Genomic DNA, 23183 nt, shown 5'->3' on the forward strand with positions numbered 1-23183 from the left:
ACAGCTCACAAAAAAAACCTAAGTGATACAAAATTCTTTATTTCAGTGATACCCTAGCTAGGGTATCATGTACATAGATGTAGAGTGCTCACAGACACTGTGTGCACCCACACATAGCGCACACACGGTGCATGCATACGCAGAATGTACAACACAAACCAACATGCTGTTGTAAATAGTTTCTAAAGCTAAGCAGAAACAGTAATTTTCCAATTAGCAAAACTACTAACCACTTGTGCCTTGGGAAAGGAATTTGCGAGGGAGCTAAAAGATATGAAAGTGTTTGTATAAGTAACAAACTGTGGAAAACTAACGGCTCTGGCCCTGAAGAAGAGCTAACAGACCGATAAAAGGGAATATCTTGGCACCAAAGACTGGACGGTAGCCAGAGAAGCATGAAGTTTGATAAAACTGCAGAAACTGGGTGAAAGGTAAACGCGGCGAGGGGAGATCACGACCACCGACTCAATTCAGGACCAAAAAGATTTCCCCCCCCCCAAAGAAGCATGCGTGCTAATTTACATAGCAAGCGAGGCTAATTTAAATACAGTAAACCAATAGTGTATGCAATGTTAATCGCTAACCAATAAGTGTAAATTTAGGCAGGTTTATACTAATCATGTAACCTGATAAATATGCTGTAGTTTTGTATGACAGTATGCACGTTAGGTGGAGATATCCCCCTGTGCATCCAGCGCTGCAACAAAAAATGCCTGCTTTCTAAATGCCAAATTGGTGTTAGAAAGTTTTTTAGACCAGTTTGCAGTAACATCAGGATTTAAATTTCACTCTCCAAATACTATCAAAGGTCAAGATGGGACCTGATACGAGAATACACAAGATGTACCTACTGCATGGCGCTTTTGCAGCTCTCTGAAGCAGCCAGTAGCAGTCACTGTCAGAGAAAAAACTAAAAGGACTGTAGACACAACAATTCCTGTTAAAATGAGAGTTTGGTCAAACAAGTGCTGGAAGCCCCTGAACTGCCCAAAACATTTCTGAGGCCACTGGACCAGTCATGCTGCTGCTGAGGGTGTATTTAACAATGAAAGCTGCAAAGAATTAAATCCATAGCTGATGCAGCAGTAGCTGAATGTATGAGAATTGGTTCCGAGTGAAGGAATTCTACCTTTGAGCCTTTGTTTGCAGTCAGCAGGTTGCAGAGTAGAGCAGAGCTTTTCCAGGTGCTCGCTCTCTGCACAGTGCATGACAAAGAAGAGCCTCCAAAGCATGTTGCTGGATAAGGTTCCGTAAGGCATCTCGGACATGAATAACCAGACTCCCAACCTGTTGGATTTGAAGAGGCAGACAGAAACAGTTTCATCCTGATAAATCCCAGCATTTGAAAAGGAGACATATGCCCACATCTCTGCCATATAACAGAATTAGGAACGTGAGGATGTGTCTTAGCATCTCAAATTCTGAGTTAACCTCATTCTGAACTGAACAAGTCCCCAGAGCTTCTGCCAGATGCTAGAATTCAAGGCATAATTCCTCCCCATCTTAATATTACCAATATGCTGAAAAAAGCTGCATATTGCAATCTTGTTTAAACCATTAAGTATTTAAAGCTACTGCAACTCCCCATTTCAAATATCTAACTCCTCCAAGATGAAGCCAGTATCAATCACATAGGACAGCCTACCTTTTTGCTTTCAGAACATGTAGAACAGCTCTAAAAAACAGTTCATCAAACTCCAGTTGCAATTTTTCCACAGAGTAGGGATGCACTACTGATCCATATTGTTTATTGCTGCTAATGTATTGGGCCCAGTGGTCACTCACATGACAAAGCGTCATCCTATACAGCAGAACAAACAAGTTGAAGAAGGATCATTAAGTATGTCATCACCATATAAAAACACACACAAGTGCAACTAGATCAGAGTCCAGTCGCAAGAAACATGTTCAACCCTTTGTCCTCTGGTTTCCAGAGATTTCCATATAAATAGTATTTCCCTCCCCTCTTCAGACAGGGTTAGTCTAAAATTCCTGTGTTATCCTTCCTTGGTTTTGCAAGCAAACAATGTATAATATTCTGTAATACCAAACTAGTTTGTGTATGAACTTTGGAGCCTTATGGTAATCCTACACTATGAAATGGCAGTACATGCGAAAAGCTCATATAGGAATAATTATACTGAGAAAGTTACTGCTCTAATAACACAAAGAAAAACATGGATTTTGTTTCTGATTTAACTGTATCCCCCTTGAAAACACACTCATAGGAGCCATATAAAGTGACTGCTAGAGATTTAAAAATGAAGAGCAACTTTTAGGTTTCAATTACATTTGCTTACTGCAACAATATGCTCCTAGAAAATCGTCAAATTAAAAACCCTAAAACAATTCTGGATAACAACGGAAAGAAGGCAGTAATACTGGTTATAAATAGGGGTGATTCAAGAAACTGTTTGTTGGATTGCAGTGACTTTACACACTTTTTCCACCACTTTCTGTGGTGTTCCACAGCTCACCTGGCTCCTTTGTAGCCACAGCATTTAGACTCTGCAATTCCCCACTTCAGAGGCAGCTTTAGAGTCAAGGACCCTGGGATTTCAGATTCCCAGATCAGCTAACCCTAAACTGACCAACTCTCAGAGCAAAAGTTACCCAAGAACTGTTGGGGGGGTTTAAGTTTTTTTGTTTTGTGGTGGGTTGTTTGGGTTTTTTTTGGCAGCTCTGAACTTTAAACCAAACTGTATGAAAAAGATTTAGTCACATCACAGAGAAGATATTATCTTACTTGATCAGCTGACCAATTCGCTTCACAAACTGTCGGTATTGTGCTCTGTTAAATGTTTCCAACCCCGCAGACAGAAGTTCCACTAAAGAGTTTGCAAAAGCAAAAATCTTCATCATCTCCTGAGGAGTTGTTTTTTCAGGAAAATAAGCACCTAAGATCAAGACAGAAAAAAGTAAGTCTCAAAAAAGTGTGTGAATTCTGGATTTTTTAAGTAACTTAACAAGCACTTAAAGTAACAGTTCACCATATAGCTGGCAAACAGTTCATTGTTAGTTATAGTGAACTGAAATTTATTTTTTGTTTCTGAAATGAACAATAAATACCTGTTAAGTACAAATAATCTATGCAGGTTATAAGATATCTAGCAAGCAATTATCTTGATGTACCAGAGATTTAACAATATAAAGAATAATCAAATAATTGGAGAAAAAAAAAAAAATCACAGTAACATTACAGCTAAGAGGCAAGTGGAGAAAGCTAGCTCTGAAAGCACATCTGTGAGTATAAATACTAAGCAGATCAAAACAAAGGCAAAGGACTAATGTTTTGCATGCTAGTATTGCTGTAAGTTTTTAAGTTATCCCATACACATGGCATATACTTCCGGCTTATCTATTTAGACTGTGAGCTGTTGCACAAGTTATTACTTCACTCAAAGACTGTCATAATGCAGTATCATTCTTGGCAGTTTTAGTCAATAATACAATTAGCATAAGCAAAATGAAGAATAACTCTTTAGTAGCTGATTTACCTCCAGACTTAAACCCAAGGAACTGCTGAAAGAGTTCATGAAATGGAAACTGTGACAACAGGGAAACCAAGTCATCTTCCAAAAGCAGAATCCAGCTTGTTTCAGGATCCTCATCCTATAAATTCAAACAGTCCCTTTTAGTAGCTTTCCAACAAAACACATGGTAGAAGGGCTTCACTATTGTACGAATTACAGTTTGCTTGTAAGAGGAAAGTACAAAGTTCACACACACACACACACACAACCTCCTAAATTCCTCTTCTGTGTGTGTTTCTACATAAAAGCCTTTATCAGCTAGGAAACAGAACTAGAGGCAACGCTATGCTAGTCCAACACAGCTTCTGAAGGGAAACGCCTCTTCAGACATATGTCTACTTCCATGCTCCTTTTGCATGCAATACCTCCAATAAGTTTAATTTCTACCTGTTAATACTCATTCCTGGAAACTTCACTATTAACAGTTATATCACAGAGATAAGGAGAGCAAAATAGATCTGAATTTCAAATTATGCTTTTTAACTGAACAACAGTAAGTTTTTCTTTCTCCATTTCACAAAATCAATACAACAATCTTGACCAAAAGCACAAAGGGGGAGAAAAAAAAAAGAGCTGTACCTCTTCTCCTCCCTCATCTACCAGGGTCCAGTTTCCAGATTCTTTCCCAGATGAAGAGGAACTTTTCCTTTCACTTGGTTTCATATGACACATGAAGTCCACCCGACTTCTGATTTACAGTGGGGAAAAAAAATCAAGTTTACAAAAATTACAAAATTAAAAATTCTGAATTTGGTCATCTTTTAGTTAAGATATTCAAAAACATATACAAAACCAAGAAATTAACAAGTACTTCAAATAACCTGATGTCCTACAAGACATGTTCTGATGGCCTTTGACATGGTCCCCCACAATATCCTTCTCTCTAAATTGGAAGGATATGGATTTGATGGGCGGACTGTTTGGTGGATAGCAAACTGGCTGGCTGGTCGCATCCAGAGGGTAGCGGTCAATGGCTCGATGTCCAGATGGAGAACAGTGAAGGAAGGACATGAACCTGTTGGAGCAAGTCCAGAGGAGGCCACAAAAATGATCAGAGGGATGGAACACCTCTCCTATGAGGAACGGCTGAGAGATTTGGGCTTGTTCAGCCTGGAGAAGAGAAGGCTGCGGGGAAACCTTATTGTGGCCTTTCAGTACTTAAAGGGGGCTTATACGAAAGATGGGGACAGACTTTTTAGCGGGGCCAATAGCGACAGGACAAGGGGTAATGGTTTTAAACTAAAAGAGGGCAGATTCAGACTAGATATAAGGAAGAAATTTTTCACAATGAGGGTGGTGAAACACTGGAACAGGTTGCCCAGAGAGGTGGTAGATGCCCCATCCCTGGAAACATTCAAGGTCAGGTTGGAGGGGGCTCTGAGCAACCTGATCTAGTTGAAGATGACCCTGCCCATTGCAGGGGGGATGGACTAGATGACCTTTAAAGGTCCCTTCCATCCCAAAGCATTCTATGATTCTAAGACTTGCACCAATCTGTTGCATTCCGTAAGTGATCTTCCAAGCAATATTCTGAACAATGTAAATGGCTATCAGCCCTGTAGAGCAAGCACATTTAAATATGCAAGAAATAACACTATTCTTTTCCATGTATAAGAAAAGTCCTTTAAAAAAAAAATAATAATCAAAGAGTCATACTTCAGAAGAGGTACTCTACAACAACCATTTAAGGCTATCACCTGGTGAGTCAACAATGAACAGGATGACTGCAGGCCAGCTCCACTACACAACTTTGATAGCTGCGTTAGCAGGACACCACGTAAACGTTAGTAAGACTGGTCTTAGGTACGCTGAGCCACCACAACTTAAGACCTTCCAGGGAAGAGTTGCATCAAATCAAGCCAGCTCCAGTTCCATGTATTAGATCACCTTAACTCTGGGATACTAGTTTTCAGACTCTGTACCATATAAATCCTTAGTTGTTCAGGCATATACCAGCAAGTTAAACAAACATGCAGAAAGGTTGTATAAAGTTGAAATCATAACACCCAACTTCCTTCTAAATAGAAATGTTCTGGCAGAACTCTGCACACAGTGCCACAAAACTCCAGCATAATATCACCCTCCTGATCTCCTTGAACTTATACTCTGATAACATAAACATATTAAAAATGAAATACAAGTTTTAAGATGCTGATTTCACAGACAAAATTCAGAATTCAAACTTATTCCTGACATGCAGCAGCTGTAACAGACAAGTGTCAGCTCTTTTAACAGAAAGTACAGCCACTATGGAGACTCCCTGTTCTTGTATTGATAGTTGAGAGCACCACTGCAGACACATTGAATTAGTCCTTGTTCAAAACACAAGCATCAAAATGCACTGGCAATACGCGTGCCCTCAGGACACACTTGTTTCCCCGAGCAGCTCTAGACAGGAAATGTAAAAAGCAAAATCCTGTAAAATAACAGCCTCCAATAAAAAGGGCTCCCACTTAACGCAGGTTCAGACTATCAACGTCATAATGGCAACCCTAAATACCAGCAGTTTGATTCTTTCACTTTCAAATTTGGGCAGAGGGGGAGGTAAGTTGTATATTTTATCTGAAGCATATAACAGTTTTCATTAGCAATTGATCTCATTAACTAGCTTCTCCAAGCACTACGTATTCCTTCTAGATAAAAAAAGGATGAAAAAAATGAAGAAGCACAACCAGCGTATACACCAACTTAACGAACCCTTTACTCAAGGGCTTCTGTTGCAGAGACAGTATAATAAATAGGCCATCATGCAAGGCAAGAACTTTATTTCAGAAGTCACAGTAACAAAACACACGGGTATGTCAGTCTTCACAAGTTATTTGACAGCTGAAAGCAAGCTGCATCATACTGTGCACAGTAGGAGAATGTACTGCTGATGTCAGTAAAGATTAACCTTGCTCATTTTACCCTAACAATACTATGGCATCATGAAACAGGATATATGTCTCAGAACAAAAACCCCAAAGTGAATGATAGTGTGCTTTGCTAACAGTCCGTAAAGGACTGCTTAGTGTTGCCAAAGTTAAGTGAACTTAGGGGAAAGGTAATTCCAGCAGGGGGAGATCACGACCACCGACTCAAGGACCACCCACTCAAGAAACCCACCGACCAAAAGATCTCGAGAATCATAGTGAGCATGCATAGTAATTTACATGGCAGGCAAAGAATTTTAACCAATCACTTAATAAAGGACAATGAATATGTATTAGACGATTGTATAAATAACTGTTAGTTTACATCAACGGTGTGCTGGTTTGTACCATGCACCTGTATTTGCACATTTACGTAACAAAGGAAAATACCTCGACTCTGTGTGTGAATTGGGCAACGCACACTAGGTAACGGACCCAAGTTTTTGGGACAAAACTGCCAAGGCTGTATTTGAAGATGAATGAGTAAAAAGAGTTTGAATTAAACTGTCAATCTCTTATTTGTGCCTGCTTTTATGACTTTGCCTGCAATTAACTTTCAGGGTTTTACAAGCAGATCTTGTGTCACGTTTTCTACTCTTAAATAATCAGAACATATTTATAAAATCATATTCATACTTACTTGACAGGAGACATAAGCAAGGCAAGAGATTGCATGAAATGAAAGACACCTGATGGGTTATCCAAGACTTTGATCTGAAATTAAATGGAAAAATCTAACTAAATCTAAATAAGTAAAACAAAGGGCAAATTAGTTTTATTAGAGAAATTCAAATTCTGAGTTTCACATTTTTCACTAGCTTTTTGTTCAGACTAAAAAGTATCCATAAAAGACAGTACCCACACCTTGGAGAAAGTATTACTATGGCAAAATACTCAGGGTTGTCCAAAAGAAGTACTTCTAGAAATTAAAGGAGGGGAAGAAGAAGAAGAAAAAAAAAACAAAACCAAAAAACATCAAAAGCTCCACAAAAAGACAACTTCTGTCTTTGTTTCATGTGTACTTCTGAGCACCAGGGGGAATTGGGATGTTGAGCACAGGGAAATTAGGATCCTACCACGTTAGGTTAACAGTTGGACTTGATGATCTTAAGGGTCTTTACCAACCTAAATGATTCTATGATTCTATTCTATCCTTTTATTTCATTGCTTGCCTTTCCCCTGTTAGTGTAATTGCAATCCTTTTCCTATGGCTAGATTTCCAACATCTTCCCCTCTTGGAGAAACAAAAATGTTCTTTGCAAGAACACCCTGGTGCCTTTGGATATCTGCACTCCCTCTGATCTATACAAAGTGAACCCTTTCCCTTGCCCTTGAAATTACCTAACTAATAAACTTTCCAGGGAAACCAGTCCCATTTCAACATGCAGGATATAAAAGTCTGTTCTTCCTCATCCTTTGTACATCACAGAGCTGCCTCCAATCTCACTTTTTTTGTATACAGCTGCTGCTCCAAGTCTAAATATTCTTTCCTTTTCTTGGAGAGCACTCCCAAAACCTGCTGCTGCATGAGGCCTTCTGAGGCGCACTGCAAGTCCTTGACTCCCTTTCATGGAGTCTCTCTAGCCAAGGATGAGAAGTGCATTTCCTTGTTAACCTATTCATGGTTGGACTAACATGGGTGAATACATCCCTTGACAAACCCCTCACTGTTACCATGATTCCACAGACCTGGAAACACACTGATGGATTGACTAGGCACAAGACACTCTCCTACCCACTGCACTCCCACTCCAACTTTCTGACAATAAAGTATTAAACATTCACACCTAAATGAACCGAACAGCCCATTCACTGATCCCAGCTGGACACCGAAGGATGTGGTTGAAGAGGAAGAGATGGTCACCTGGACAGCCAATTCTTTGCAACACTGACACCTAAAGGGAAGTATATTGGAATCTCGTAAACATTTCAAGGTTTGTTCCTTTCTAGTCTTGCTAACTAGAGTAATAGTTGTTTTGGGTTTTTTGTTTGTTTTTTTGTTTTGTTTTTGTTTTTTTTTTTCATTTCTCCTCCCATGCTTTCTAACAAACCTCAATTTTTAGAGCAAGTTACACAAGAACAATATTTAAAAGTCTGCTTGCTTGGCTTATGAGCCACTGTCACGTCCCACCTGGGGAGGAGGGGGGGAGGAGTGACAAAGATTCGCAAATCCTCTCGGTGTGGATTAAGGTGGGCCAACACTCAAGGTCCGTACACAAACACCAGCTTTAATAGAAAGCTTCTATAGAGACAAATATTGAGTGCAAATATTCGATACCCGCCAACCCTCTCACAGTTATATCCACCCCAGCTATGCGGCTTTATGGAAAGTCAAGGTCGGCCATGCAGTACTTGACTACAATTTCACAACTTTAACAACTTAATCACCTTAGGAAAAGTGAAAGAGAGAGAGAGAAGGAAAAGAGAATCACCAGTCCTGGATCCAGCGTTGGTCCTGCCAACAAGGGTATTCGGTGAGGAAAGAAGGAGAAGAGTGAGGAGAAGTGAAGGTTCTTATAGAGATGTTGATTCTGCGCAGGGTGCTCGGTGATAATAATTCCACAAATCACACACGCACGAACATGAGCACGAACACGAACATGAGTACCGGCACACACACAAGCACACAAACTACAGCACGTTTATCAGGCTACATGATTAGTATAAACCTGCCTAAATTTACACTTATTGGTTAGCGATTAACATTGCATACACTATTGGTTTACTGTATTTAAATTAGCCTCGCTTGCTATGTAAATTAGCACGCATGCTCCTTTCAGGTGTGGGGGGGGCAAGTCTTTTCGGTCCTGACTTGAGTCGGTGGTCGTGATCTCCCCTCGCCGCATTTACCTTTCACCTCCTTTCTGCAGTTTTATCTTCTCCGGCCACCGTCCAGTCTTTGGTGCCAAGATGTTCACTTTTGTCGGCTTGTTAGCTCTTCTTCAAGGTTAGAGCCGTTAGTTTTCCACAGTTTGTTATCTTTTAGCTCCCTCCCAAATTCCTTTCCCAAGGCACAAGTGGTTAGTAGTTTTGCTAATTGGAAAATTACATCAGCGACCAGTCAGACCAGGAGGAGTGATACCAGGACTGTCCCCCAGGCAGTAGGTGTGGGGGAGAATAAGACGCTTCACAGACCGCGGGGGATGGGGCCGAGGCAAGGCCGCCCTATCTCCACAGGGCTCCCTCCCTCACCCTCACTCCAGGTACTGTCCGGTCCTGGGTCCTAGCGACCGTCGCTCTGCATTGTGGTTTTAGCACCCAGGCTGTTTGAGACATCTCGTTGTTTTGCACTAGCAGTTCTCTACAGCCACAAACCATTTTTTTGGTGTAGAAAAATTAATTACTTTACAATTGCATAAAAAACTAATTTATTTAGAAATCAGCAAGAATAGAAATTTCTCAAAAATGACAAGTCTGAATAGTTTTACTTTCAAAATAAGTAAAAGCATAATGAATATGAAGTCCACTTTGAGCAGTGTTGGCTGCTCAGGTGCCAGTCCTCATTAATGCTGCTGACCTCCATTGACTTCATCAGACAAGGGAATTCATTCTAAAGATTCACTAACAGATTCTGTTCCTCAAGTAGAACAAACCCCCAAAAAATCATTGCATGTGGGACAGTGAGAGAAACACTTTCAGAAATTACTCCCGAATTCATCCCATGTGTTGGATCAAACAGCTATACCCATGCTTACTCCCTCACCAGTCTCCGCAGCCACATGAGAAGGTCACTCTGAAACTGAGGATCTTCGATAACTCTGCGAGTGAAACTGAAAAGGACGCTGATACACTCCTTCAAGTGGCCCAAGTCTGAAGAAAGATTTTCTGACTGCTTTGAAACTGTAAATTAAAAACAGAATCAAGGAGCTTTGATGAGCAGTTCTCAGAGTAGTAGCATAAGTAGTGGTTTTGCAGCTATATATAAAACTTGCTCTCTGTATCTCTAGATACCAAGATATTTCAACACAGCTGCTTGCGACATCTGACAGAGAAGAACGCTTATTTAGAGTACTTTATTTAATCTTACAATTAAGCACTGGATGCTAATTACAAGAAGAATATACTATGGTTACTCTAATAAAAGGCCTTCCCTCAACATAAACTTTGTAAGAACCGCCATTTACTATGCATATAAACTATCTGGGAGGTGGGGGGCAAAGGGAGGACTAGGAAGGATAAATATCCAGGGCAGGAGGGGGAGGAATACTTTGCTAAAAGATAATATTGGCACAAACCCGTATAAGTAATACACCTAGGATGAAAACCAAAAAGATTTCCAAGTATTAGAGCTGTGAGATTTCAAATGGCCTTCCAAGAGGAAGTAAAGCAGGAAAAATATCCAGCTGTTTTTAGAACTGTGCATAATCAATTTAGAAAAGGGACTGTATTATACGTTGCCTTTGACAACAAAAGATTGGAGTCTGGGTGTCCCATCCCACCGAGTGTTCCTCTACAGCAATCAGTGGTAGTATGCAGCTTAGACAGAAGAAGGTACTCCTGCATTCAACTTCCACTCTTAAAGTGAATAAGAGAATCTGAGTTTTTCCTGTGAGAAAAAAGTTTCACTGATCCCTACATAAGATCAGCAGGTTTTAGTATGAGAGGAGAAACACTCCAGTATACAAATTCCACCACAAGACTCCAAAACTGCAGATGAACAAGGTGCTGGGCACCCTAAACAGCGTGGGGAGCAGTCTAGACCAGCAACACACCTTGTTCTTGCTGCTGAAGAGCCATTGTGAAAGGCTTAAAGCCAAAATAGACAAAGCCACTGCATCAAAATGCCTCCTGAAAAGCCTAGGGACAAGGAGTATATTTAAATATCTTAGTCACTTAACTAAACAAAAGAAAGGCCTTTGTGATTTAGGGAGTAGTTAGAATGGCTGTAAGATAAGGGGGCTCAGGGATAATCCCATCTCAGACAACTGGGCCTTGGGAGAACAAATGCATGGAAGATAGGAAGTCACAATAGGATGACACAGTTTACGTGATGCTGGGACTGAGTTTGCGCAGAAGCAAAGGTCAATCAGCGAACACAGTGAAGAAGACTAGGAGCCTTCATCTGAAGACCCCCAAAGACCACTTGAAGACCACCACGGGAGACGACTGCGCATGTGGATCGTACATTTGCATATGTTAATGAGTTCCAGGAAATCTCATGTTTATGTAAATGATTTCTCGGAAATCCTGTGAATATGTAGGATTTTATAGTATATAATCTCTGAAAGTCCACCAAATCGGTGGAGCACTCATGGTGGAGAATCCCCAGTGCTGCCCAGCGCTGCAATAAAGGATACCTGCTTAATAGTAACTTCGTTGCTATTGAGTTTCATTTCAGGGACTCTCTGAATGCTCCCTTTCTCCCTTGGGGAGATTCGGACTGTGAGGAGAAGCATCCGTGAATTTTTGTATCAGTTTTGGCACCCCAGATGGGACCCTCTCTGCTCGGCTGCAGGACCCGTTGAGAATGGGACTCCCTAGGGCACCCCCGGAAAATTTCCGGAGGGACTCCTTGCCTCAATCGGATCGCTGCGGGAGCAGACAAGGACCGTCTTCGGAAAAAGGTATTCTTTCTTAAATTTGGTTTGGGACTAGTCATCTGTCGGAAACCCCTGTAAGCCGTGAGTGGTTCATGCTTGGTGGAGTATACCGGGCTGCTAGCGCCTTAAAGGTATACACTGGGGGCACTTCGATGCCCATCTGGGAGCACTTCTGTGCTCATCTGGGAGTACTTCGGTGCTCATTTGGAACGCTTGCATTTGGGTATATTGGATCTTGGCTTTGGAACTCGGTTATTTGATTTTGGGATTGTGTTTGGCATGTTATAAGGACAAGTAGTTGCTCTGTGTTTGCTTTTAGGATTTTTGTTCATTGTATTGGTATGTGAGGTTTTTGTTGTCAAAAGTGTCTATACTGTCCTGCGCGTGTGTGAATGAGACGTACTTGGTATTTGAGTGTTTTGTCGTCAAAAGTGTGTATGCTGTCCTGTGCGTGTGTGAATGAGACGTACTCTTAGTACGAAGCGAGTGCGGAGTCCTGATCCGCGGTTTCGTTGTCCCGCGAGGGAAACGGCCGGAGACGGACGAAGCGAAAGAAAAAGGTTGTAAGGATGTAAAACAGTAATTCTGTAACCCTCTAAGTGGTAAAGTGTGGACCGCGGAACTAACAGTTAAGATACTGCGGGAATACAGGAGAGAACTGGGACCAATAAAATGGGAGGGTCACAGCAAAGTAAAGAGATAGCAAAGAAATCTCCACTAGGTTGCATTTTATATCACTGGAAGGACATAGGGGGTCCTCCTGGAGGAAATGTGAATAAGAAAACTCTAATTAAGTATTGTAATCAGTGATGGCCATTGTATAAATTAGATGATGAAGAAAAGTGGCCTGTGAATGGGACTCTGAAGTATAATGCCTTGCTGCAACTCCTGTTATTTTTAAGGAGGGAGGGAAAATGGGACGAAGCTATGTATGCGGATATGTTTTTCACCCTCCGAAATCACCCTGAGTCCCAGAAAGATTGTGGTTTTAATTTTTCTCCCCAAAATCCCATGGTGTTGGCTTTGGAAAAGGAAAATCAGAAAGAGTTAGGGAAGTTGAAGCAGTGTTGTTCAGCATGTAGTATTGGACAGAGGTGTTTGAAGGTGAAAGAGACCCAGAAAGGCGGAAGAAAAGTTCCTTTCCAGATGGATGATGTGGATAAGTGGAAGGATGCAGTTAAGAGGTATAGGGAGGACCCAAGTGGGATTGCGAAAAGGTTTGAGTGGATTACTAAGAATTTGGACCCGGATTGGAAAGATGTGGATCTTATGCTAGATGCTATGACTGAAACTGAGAAGCAGCTTGTATTAAAGGCAGCCCGAGCTCATTTAGAAACATAGATTGAGGGACGAGTGTTACAGGGCACGGCCGAAGATCATGTGCCCTCCAGGGACCCGGGTTGGGACCGTAATGATCCAGCTCAGTACCGTTTGTTGCAACGATACCGAACCTGGATCAAATTGGGAATAGAACATGCGATCCCAAAGGCAGTTAACTGGTCTGCTCTGTATGCTATCAAGCAGGGGCAGACTGAAACGCCCACGGAGTTTTTAGATCGCTTACGGGCTGCTGTGAGAAGATTTACTACTATGGAACCGGAGTCAGAAGCTGCCACACAGCAGCTGGTGTCTCTGTTTCTGGGACAATCCACTAATGATACCAGAAAGAAACTTCAGAAACTTAGGGAACCAGATATAAGGAATTTAGAAAAGTTGCTGGAGGAAGCGTGGAGAGTATATCGGAATGGGGAGGGGGAGGACAGAAGGAAACTGGGAAAGGAGATAGTGGCTCCGTTAGCCACATTCTCTGTATTGAATCAAACCTTGTTACCTATAAGTAAACAAAATGTTAATGTTGTGGGAGCAACTGGGCAGGTTGAAAAAGCTTTTTTCTTGAAACCATTAAAATTTAGAATTGGGAAGAGTGTGGGGATTCACAAATTTCTCTACCTGCCTGAGGCTCCTAGACCATTACTGGGAAGGGACCTATTTGAACAACTAAATCCTGAAATAAAATTTAGAAATGGGGAAATTGAGTTTAAAATACCAGACAAAAATCACATTGGAATTTTAAGTATGGTTCTTACCGAACCCCAAATTAGAGAAGAAGAAATGATACAAGAAATAAAAGACCAGGTATACCCAGGAGCGTGGGCCTCAGGAATACCTGGAAAGGCTAAAAATGCTGAATTGGTTGTTGTTAAACTCAAAGAAGGGGCACGACCTGTTAAGATAAAGCAATACTCCTTGGAATTGGAAGATAGGCGAGGGGTAAAAAGTATTATAGAAGAGTTTATAAAATTTGGACTATTAATTGAATGCATAACACTTCCATTCTGCCTGTCAAAAAGCCTGATGGCAAACATTATCAATTGGTGCAAGATTTGCGGGCAATAAATCAAATAGTTGAAGATTTGTATCCGGTAGTGGCAAACCTATATACATATGCTGACTGGTTTAAAGGAAACCTATGAATGGTTTACTGTGTTAGATTTAAAGGATGCATTCTTTTGCCTTACCTTGGCTCCAGAAAACTGCAATTTATTTGCCTTTGAATGGGAAAACCCTGATACAGGATGAAAAACCCAACTGACCTGGACAGTGTTACCCCAAGGCTTTAAAAACAGCCCTACCATTTTTGGGAATCAATTAGCTAAGGAATTAGAGACCTGGGAGAGGCCCCCAGGAAACGGGATTCTTTTGCAATATGTGGATGATATCTTAATAGCCACAGAAAAGGATGAAGAGTGCAAGGAATGGACTGTGAGCTTGTTGAATTTTCTGGGATTAAGTGGTTATCGAGTCTCATTACAGAAAGCCCAAATCGTGAAGAAGGAAGTAATATACCTGGGATTCATGATTTCCAAGGGACAAAGACAGCTCGGGAATGACCGAAAGGAAGCTATCTGCAGAACTCCAGAACCGACCACGGTAAAAGAGCTTCGAACCTTTTGGGAAATGACAGGTTGGTGCCGATTATGGATCTATAATTATGGACTTTTGGTTAAACCTCCATATGAACTGTTGAAAATAGCCAGACACAATTAATATGGACTGATGAAGCTAAGAGGGCATTCAAGGAAGTGAAACTGGAGCTAATGAAGGCTCCAGCTTTGGGCCTACTAGATATAACGAAACCTTTCTGGCTGTTCTCATATGAAAGGCAAGGAGTGGCTCTGGGAATTCTGGCCCAGAAGCTGGGTCCTTATAAACGAGCTGTAGCATACTTCTCTAAACAATTGGATGGAGTAAGCAAAGGATGGTCGGGATGCCTTCGGGCAGTGGCTGTCGTTGTTTTGATTATCCAAGAAGCTCGAAAATTTACTTTGGGACAAAAGATGATTGTGCGCACTTCCCACACTGTAACCTCCGTTTTAGATGATATAGAAGTCATAAGCGATAAACAGGAAATGGAGACTGTCGTGCATGATTGTATAGAAACTATTGAAACTGTATATGCAATCAGACCAGACCTGAAGGAAGAGCTGCTGGAGGAAGCCGACCGAACCTGGTACACTGATGGGAGCAGTTTCTTAAAGAATGGAGTTCGAATGGCAGGATATGCTGGAACCACCACAGACCACCTGGTGGAAGCAAAGTCACCCCCTAAGGGCACATCTGCACAACGAGCTGAAATAATTGCCCTAGTGAGAGCGTTGGAGCTGGCCGAAGGGCTGCGAGTAAATATTTGGACGGATTCAAAATATGCCTTTGGTGTAGTCCATGCCCATGTGGAGCAATTTGGAAAGAACGAGGACTCTTAACTGCTCAAGGGAAAGGTATAAAACATGCTGATATCATTTTACGACTTTTAGATGCTGTACAACTTCAGTCAGCAGTGGCAATTATGCACTGCAAAGGGCATCAGAAAGGTAACACTGACAGGGAAGTGGGAAATAAATTGGCTGATCACGAGGCAAGACGAGCTGCGGAACAAGGTGAGGTATTAAGTATAATTCCTGAAAAATCTTTGCCACTACCTGAGACAAACATATGATGTAGATCTTTGTGAAACCACCTCTGACAGTATCTTCTGTGGACAACAGTCTCAATTATATGAACCATGCTTATTAGAACATTCTGTTAACAATTGCAAATGGATGATCCTGTCTCCTGATGTGTTTGAAATGTTTGTAGAAATTAATGCCAGACATGTGTGTTTAGTGACTAATAACTCATCGTAGTTGAAGAATATCACCTAATCACTCCCTTTATGTGTTTGCATATACAGAAGAACCAGTGGCAATGTTTTGGCTTAAATATAAGTCGTGCAAACATATCTCTGGAAAAATTAAACAAAATCTTGAACCAATAATAACTAAGGATAAACTTATTGGACTGTCTAGTCAAATTAAAGATGATACCTCCCATCATTGGTGGGGTATTTTCTCTGCAGAGAAAAAATTGAATGTTCTAACCCACCCACTCTTGATATTATTGGTGTTTGTTATTATACTAACAGTTGTCAATTGCCTTTTGTGGTATAAGCTGAAGAAATTGGCTATGAGAGTTTGGGCCTTGAAAACTTAAGACCTTTGTAAAGAAATTTACAAAGTTTAAAGAAAAGGGGGGAATGCATCCGTGAATTTTTGTATCAATTGATCTCAGCAGGGACAAGCTGCTGAACAACCTGTAGACATATGACTCCACCTGCAACTGGGACAACACCGAAGCGTATGAGTGCAGCGCCAGTGTCTGATGCACATGCTCTGCTTTGGCTTCAAACAGCTTTTTCAGCTCCCCCAACACACTTTCATTCAGCTCCACTGTCTAGTAGTGATACAAAAATTCACGGATGCTTCTCCTCACAGTCCGAATCTCCCCAAGGGAGAAACCGAGTATTCAGAGAGTCCCTGAAATGAAACTCAATAGCAACGAAGTTACTATTAAGCAGGTATCCTTTATTGCAGCGCTGGGCAGCACTGGGGATTCTCCACCATGAGTGCTCCACCGATTTGGTGGACTTTCAGAGATTATATACTATAAAATCCTACATATTCACAGGATTTCCGAGAAATCATTTACATAAACATGAGATTTCCTGGAACTCATTAACATATGCAAATGTACGATCCGCACGCGCAGTTGTCTCCCGTGGTGGTCTTCAGGTGGTCTTTGGGGCTCTTCAGATGAAGGCTCGTAGTCTTCTTCACTGTGCTCGCTGACTGACCTTTGCTTCTGTGCAAACTCAGTCCTAGGATCACGTAAACGTGTCCTTCAAGGCTGTCGTCATTCTTTTGTGACCTCCTATCTTCCGTGCATTTGTTCTCCCAAGGCCCAGTTGTCTGAGATGGGATTATTCCGGAGCCCCCTTATCTTACAACCATTCTAACTACTCCCTAAATCACAAAGGCCTTTCTTTTGTTTAGTTAAGTGACTAAGATATTTAAATATCCTCCTTGCCCCTAGGCTTTAATTCTTTCAGGAGGCATTTTGAGGCAGTGGCTTTGTCTATTTTGGCTTTAACCCTTTCATTAGCAATGGTGACCTGTCACTTTGCACTGATCTGCACAGAAACCCTAAAAAGAAAGCAATTATTTTATTTAAGTGGCTTTGTCATTTTGTTGGGTCAAGCGTACTTACAGAAATTAACTTTGACATAACCCTCCCCTCAACAGATTTCAAAGCTTTCATAAAAGGGGCCACTTCACAGGTGGACAAAACAAACATGTCGGAACATCCTACATACTTTTTAGAGGTGCTGATTACTGAAGATGCATATCCCTGACTTCTGAAAAGATTACTCTATAAACCCTCAATAACTCAGATTTAGAAATAGATATGAAGTGACTTGTCTGCATCACTGACAGATGTGAACAAAACCAGGTCTCTCTACTCCCAGTGAGCACACCTGCTTCCCAGTTTATAGATTTCCATAAATATTTGGCTCTCCTATTTTTAAAGCTAAAATATCTACTGAAACAAGATAAATATTTTTCTAAGCTCCCAGAACTCAATACGTATAGCAATTCCCCATTATACATTTAAAATTTTCAGAGATGAACTGTACTCTAACTTTTTCCCAAACTGGAATTAAAAGCTGAGACTAGTCTTCCTCTGCTCTGCCTCTAATTCTTCAGCACAAGAAAACCACAATACATAACATTGCTGTTATTTTTTTATGCAACCAGGAAACATGCTTCAGAATCAGTACTTTAGAAGGTTAGCTTGAAAGTATCCCTGTGTTTCCTAAGTTAGTAGAATAAGAATTTTAAATTAGTATAAAGACAACAATTTCTCTGGACATATAATAAATATATAGTGAATCAGACTGGAATAAAGCAAGCAGCGAGCGTAGCCAACTGTATGATGACCAGTGGGGACATAAGAGTGAAGCCAAAATTGCCTTCAGTGTAGAAAGTGATCAACACAAAACTGAGAGTTCAGTGAGGTTCAGTGATACAGGTCATTATTCCCTAGTAAAAAGCAAACGATTCAAATCCGTTCAGTGGATGTCACGTCTCAACTCTGAAGAGCTGCACAGGAGAGGCACTGCACTCAGAAACAATGGTAAAAGCCACCACATACATAGGTACTTAGCACCCTTGGACAATTTTGACGATGTGTTGGCTACAAACAGCATCAGAGCACCAGAACAATTTCATTCACTCCCACTGTAAAGTCCAACTCCAAAAACAAGTTACGCAGAATGAGTTTGGGGGAAAATTTTTCTGATGCATGCACCAAAGAGCTCCCCAGACTCCTCTGGTTTGCAGACAGAAATGCTACAGAGTACTATGACCAGCCTGGAAGTAGCTAAAACCACAGCACCACTTATGAAGCAACAGTTACTGAAAGTGGATGGACTTCACACTCCCTACGCTTTGAGCAACAGGGTCACCCACGAGCATGACTCAAGCTCCTCTGCAGCTGCCACCTCTGAGGGCAGGACAGTCAGGAATGACGTCAATGAAAACTGTCACTATAGGCAGCAGGCCAGATGGGACATCACCGCTACAGTCACGCTGAAGTCCTACTCCACCACATATCCCCTGCATCTACTGCGGCACAAACTTCACCTAACACTACAAGCAGAAGTGGCTGTACACAGGCTCATTCTGACTGACTACAAACATGAGTCTGACTCCAAAAGAGATCACTAACAGAGATCCCACTACCCGACACGCATCAGAGTTTAAAAACCAAACAACAAACTGTCTTAAATCTCAACAGGATGGTAGTTCGAAGTACTGGGAATCAGTGGAGAGACAGAAAAGCAAAGGCAATCATATCTTTTAGAATAAAACAGCTTAAATATGGTAAACTTGACAGCAAGTGAAATTAACGTCTGGAATCCCATCCAAATAGTTTGGATTCAAAAGTAGCTTCAGCAACAGCACCTGGACAGTTTTCTGTTCTTCTTTAAAAGTCCATAATCTCCCCTTAATATTTTGGCAGTCTGTCGTCATAGCCTGCAGCTCTGCCTCAGCCAGCAACAGCTGCTTCCTGCAGCGCGTGTAGTTCAGTAGAAGTTCATAAAATTCATGCCCGTCCTGATGAGCAACACTTTCAAATTCCTCTGCATAGGAGTCAACATTCTCCAACCATGAACATGGCTCAAAAATTTTCAGCTGTTCTCTGGTGAACGGCACCAGTTCTGGTTTGGTTGGGAGCTCTGGATACAGCCTTTCATTGTGAAACAGGGGTTTAACTGCTATTACGGTTGGTCTCTCATAGGACAATTCAGCCGACAAGTCTGGATAAACTGATTTCAATCCCGAACACTGAATACATGTTTTGGATTTCTCAGAGAGCTGTGAGATACTAAGAGGAAGCTTCTCTGAAGAACAGACAAGAGGATCTTTGACATCTTGTACCTTTTCAGTTCCTTTGTCCTGTACAAAGCCCACAGCTGTCTGAGAGCCAGTAGCACTGGAATGAAAGGTACTACTCAATAAATCAGAGTTTCCTGATCCGCTAGCCACTGCCTCGACAGGGCAGTGAGGTTTGTCCAACTTGCTTTTTCCACTCTTCTCAACATCCCCCCCACATTCCTCATGAGAAGGATCGGCTTTGAACTCCTCTGCATCTGTGGGAGGCTCTAGAGTCACTGCCAAAGACATTTGCTGAAGGCAAATTACTCTGGGGGATGTCACACACATCATTTATAGTTTTTCCATCCTCTGCTTCATCATTGAGTCGAATTTCTATAAATTCTCCAGGATGTTCCACTTGCACTTTCCTGGCTTCAGAAGACACCTCTGCCACAGGAGGGAGAAAGACATCATCAGACTCTTGTATCTGGGACTCCTCACTACTTTTTTTCTTTTTTTTTTCCTAGAAAAAAATATTAACAGCGTGTCACTACCAAGTGAATCTCTCCCCCTCACATCCCAAATCCCACCATCACCAAAACTAGTATTTGTCAACATCACAACTCCAAAAGCCCCTCCTAACACATTAATTTTCATAATATTAAAGGTAAAAACAAATGTACCAAACAGTTCCTTGTTCTTTAGCTGCCCTTTGAAGTCTGTCTATCAGTGACTATTTTTTTGGTCAGTTCTTGAACAATGCTTCAGCATTTCTACATAAAAAGCTATAAATATCATAGGACAGAATGTTTCATTAACATATAAAATAACCGAAATAACAGGACCCTGACCTCTAAAAAGAGTCACTAGGTTTCACCATATTACAAAAAAAAGTTACTCTGATTTGTCAGGTTTACAGAAATATTTTAATGAATGGAAAATTATTTTCAAAAAAAGTACTTGCAGAACAAAGAAATTCTGGAATGCATCCCCTAATTACATTCTAAAACCATCACAACATCTGTACAATTACTGAAATACCTATTTTCAATAGGTATTACACACTAGAGAAGTAGAAAAACTTAGCAGGGATATTAAAATTGTAAACTGATTGCCCACTTTTAAATCAAGATCAGTTGGGGAGTAAATAGTTCCCATAAACCTAGTCTAAGGTGTAGATTAGCCTCCTTCCTAAAGCACAGCATGGGAAATAATGTTGCGCAGAAAATCAACAAAGATTTTGTCAATCTGTAAATCATTTGCCAATTTGTAAAAAATTGGCAAAGTGTTTTACCTATTTGCAAATTGTTTGCGTATACCTACCAGTTTATTAGAAGAGAAACTGAGAAGAGTCAGGTTACAGCATTCCAGTTTTGGATGAGCCAGATAATATAACGAAGAACATAGCTGAAATAGGAAAAGCTCTCAATACTCCTCCATGATTGGGGAAAAGATGATAGTTTTGGAAACCTGCTGACATTATCACATATACTTTCACTAAACATCTGATATGACTTTGCCTTACGAGAGAGCATATATGAAAACAGCTCAAATCAAGGCCCTAGCTAACCTCGATCTCAAGCCTAATTTTACATCAAGCATATGCTCACAGCTCCTTTACAAAATGGCAATACGCTGCTTTGCTTTCAGACTGCATTTTCCAGTATATTAAAAGCTGTAAACACTTCTGATCACAAAACACACCTGACACGTTCCAATGCCAGCTAAAGCTACAGGTGAGAGGTTAAAAATAGATCAGCACAATTCTTTAAACTGGGACTTGTAGTTATAATAAACATCTCCTGACAATTAACTCAAAGTCAGCAACTTCCACAGGATACTATCTCACTAGATCGTATTTTTGACAGCATACTGATCTGCATACTTTACAACCACATCCTGGTCCTTTCCCCTTTACAATCTCAAAGTTCCCTCTTGCAGTCCTCATACGGAAGGAACTCCCTTTATCTTTGAGTAGCATCCTGTATTTCTCCCAAATGCTACTGTCAGATAAAATAGTTTCATTTAAAATTTATGAAGTGCCTTTCAGTTCTCAATTTCCAAGGCAAAAAATGCCATAATCGTTAACAGGGATTTCATCTGAGAAAGGATGAGAGAAATCAGGTCCTGAATTAACATGAAAGCAAAACCTGCTGTTCTCTCTTCTGAGGGTTTAGCCTTTAAGTCGAAGACAACACTCGCTCATTATCCTTGTCCCGTGCCTCACGATTCTCCTCTCCTAGCATGTCAGTGAACAACATGCTCTACGGACACCTACTATTTTTCAGGAGACATCTCTGGAGTAACTGAGTGCTACCCACCCAGATGCGCACAGACATACAGCTTCATCTTCACCAGTTCCAGGTTCACTGGTTTTGCCACCTCACTGTGTTTGAATCAGTCTGGTGTTACTGGTACTAGACAAGCTTAACTTTGAGGCTAATATTTTCAGAAAGCCCTGGGCTCCATTCCACTAGTTGGCAGCTCCACAGCTGAGCCAGCCTTTCTCTCAGCTCGTGAGAATTTCAGCTTTTCAAAGGATTATGGCTTTTTCTGAGGCATGGGAATGGCAAAGTCCTTAATGTGACTAGGCCCCAAACTGCATCCTCAAACACCCCTTCATATTAACAGAGCTGAGCATAACAATAGCAACAAAAATATCAGGAATGGGTCATGTGTAACACTGAAGGATTCTGGATTCTCACATGTGACATCGCCAGTGAATTGTTTCACAGTGAATTGCACCTGGAAGGGACGACCAAAGACAGCGGCTGCCGGAGTCACCATACATGTCATTAATGAACTACCAGCGTCATCTGTGACTCACCGCCTTCCCGCAAGAAACTAATTCTCTTAAGCAGCAATCTTTAGAGTTAACTGCCTTGCTCATGCTATGGGGCTGAATCGAAACAAAAACAATGACACACTCTTCTGGGATTGCTTTTCCCTCCAGTCTTTACTTGCCTTGAGTTCAGGAATCACAGCCACAGTTGATACTTGGATCTAACCCTTGTTTTACAAAACAGCGGTCAATTAATCCATTAATTTATTTTCTGAGGGCTTTGACAGCCATGACTCCAATGCCTTTGCTCTACGTGGGGCAGTTTACAACATGTAGAGCTTAAGCAATTAAGGGAAACATTTCCATTTTGACTCAACTCTGAGGCAAGACATTTCAGTTCGGATGATTTCCACAAACTACTGAAATTCTGCATAGCACAGCTGCAAGGAAAGCAAAGCCTTCAGAAAGTTCTTGGTACTAACACCATGAACAAGGAATACACTCACAATAGGATTAAAACCTAGGAAGTGTGGTACTTAACAACTGTAGCAACAACTTGCTTTAAACTCAAAGAGGTTAGGCTTGCATTGGAGATAAGGAAGAAGTTCTTTACTGTGAGGGCGGTGAGGCACAGGTTGCCCAGAGAAGCTGTGGATGCCCCA

General features: G+C 41.2%; 1 protein-coding gene across 1 annotated transcript in view; it reads right to left on the reverse strand.

Moving 5' to 3' along the window:
* Positions 1 to 22453, reverse strand: part of EPG5 (ectopic P-granules 5 autophagy tethering factor) — a 76821-nt gene extending 54368 nt beyond the window's left edge. The window contains 14 exon segments of the mRNA XM_087763650.1: positions 1130 to 1287; positions 1646 to 1801; positions 2747 to 2897; positions 3498 to 3612; positions 4113 to 4221; positions 7086 to 7159; positions 8233 to 8340; positions 10149 to 10285; positions 11158 to 11184; positions 16587 to 16766; positions 17468 to 17504; positions 19326 to 20046; positions 20048 to 20262; positions 22445 to 22453. Coding sequence (XP_087619776.1) covers positions 1130 to 1287; positions 1646 to 1801; positions 2747 to 2897; positions 3498 to 3612; positions 4113 to 4221; positions 7086 to 7159; positions 8233 to 8340; positions 10149 to 10285; positions 11158 to 11184; positions 16587 to 16766; positions 17468 to 17504; positions 19326 to 20046; positions 20048 to 20262; positions 22445 to 22453 — 2197 coding nt within the window.
* Positions 22454 to 23183: the final 730 nt, after the last annotated feature.

This window comes from Nipponia nippon, unplaced genomic scaffold, assembly GCF_047370975.1.
Source record: "Nipponia nippon isolate SJK-2023a ecotype South Korea unplaced genomic scaffold, ASM4737097v1 scaffold_29, whole genome shotgun sequence".
NCBI classification, from domain to species: domain Eukaryota; kingdom Metazoa; phylum Chordata; class Aves; order Pelecaniformes; family Threskiornithidae; genus Nipponia; species Nipponia nippon.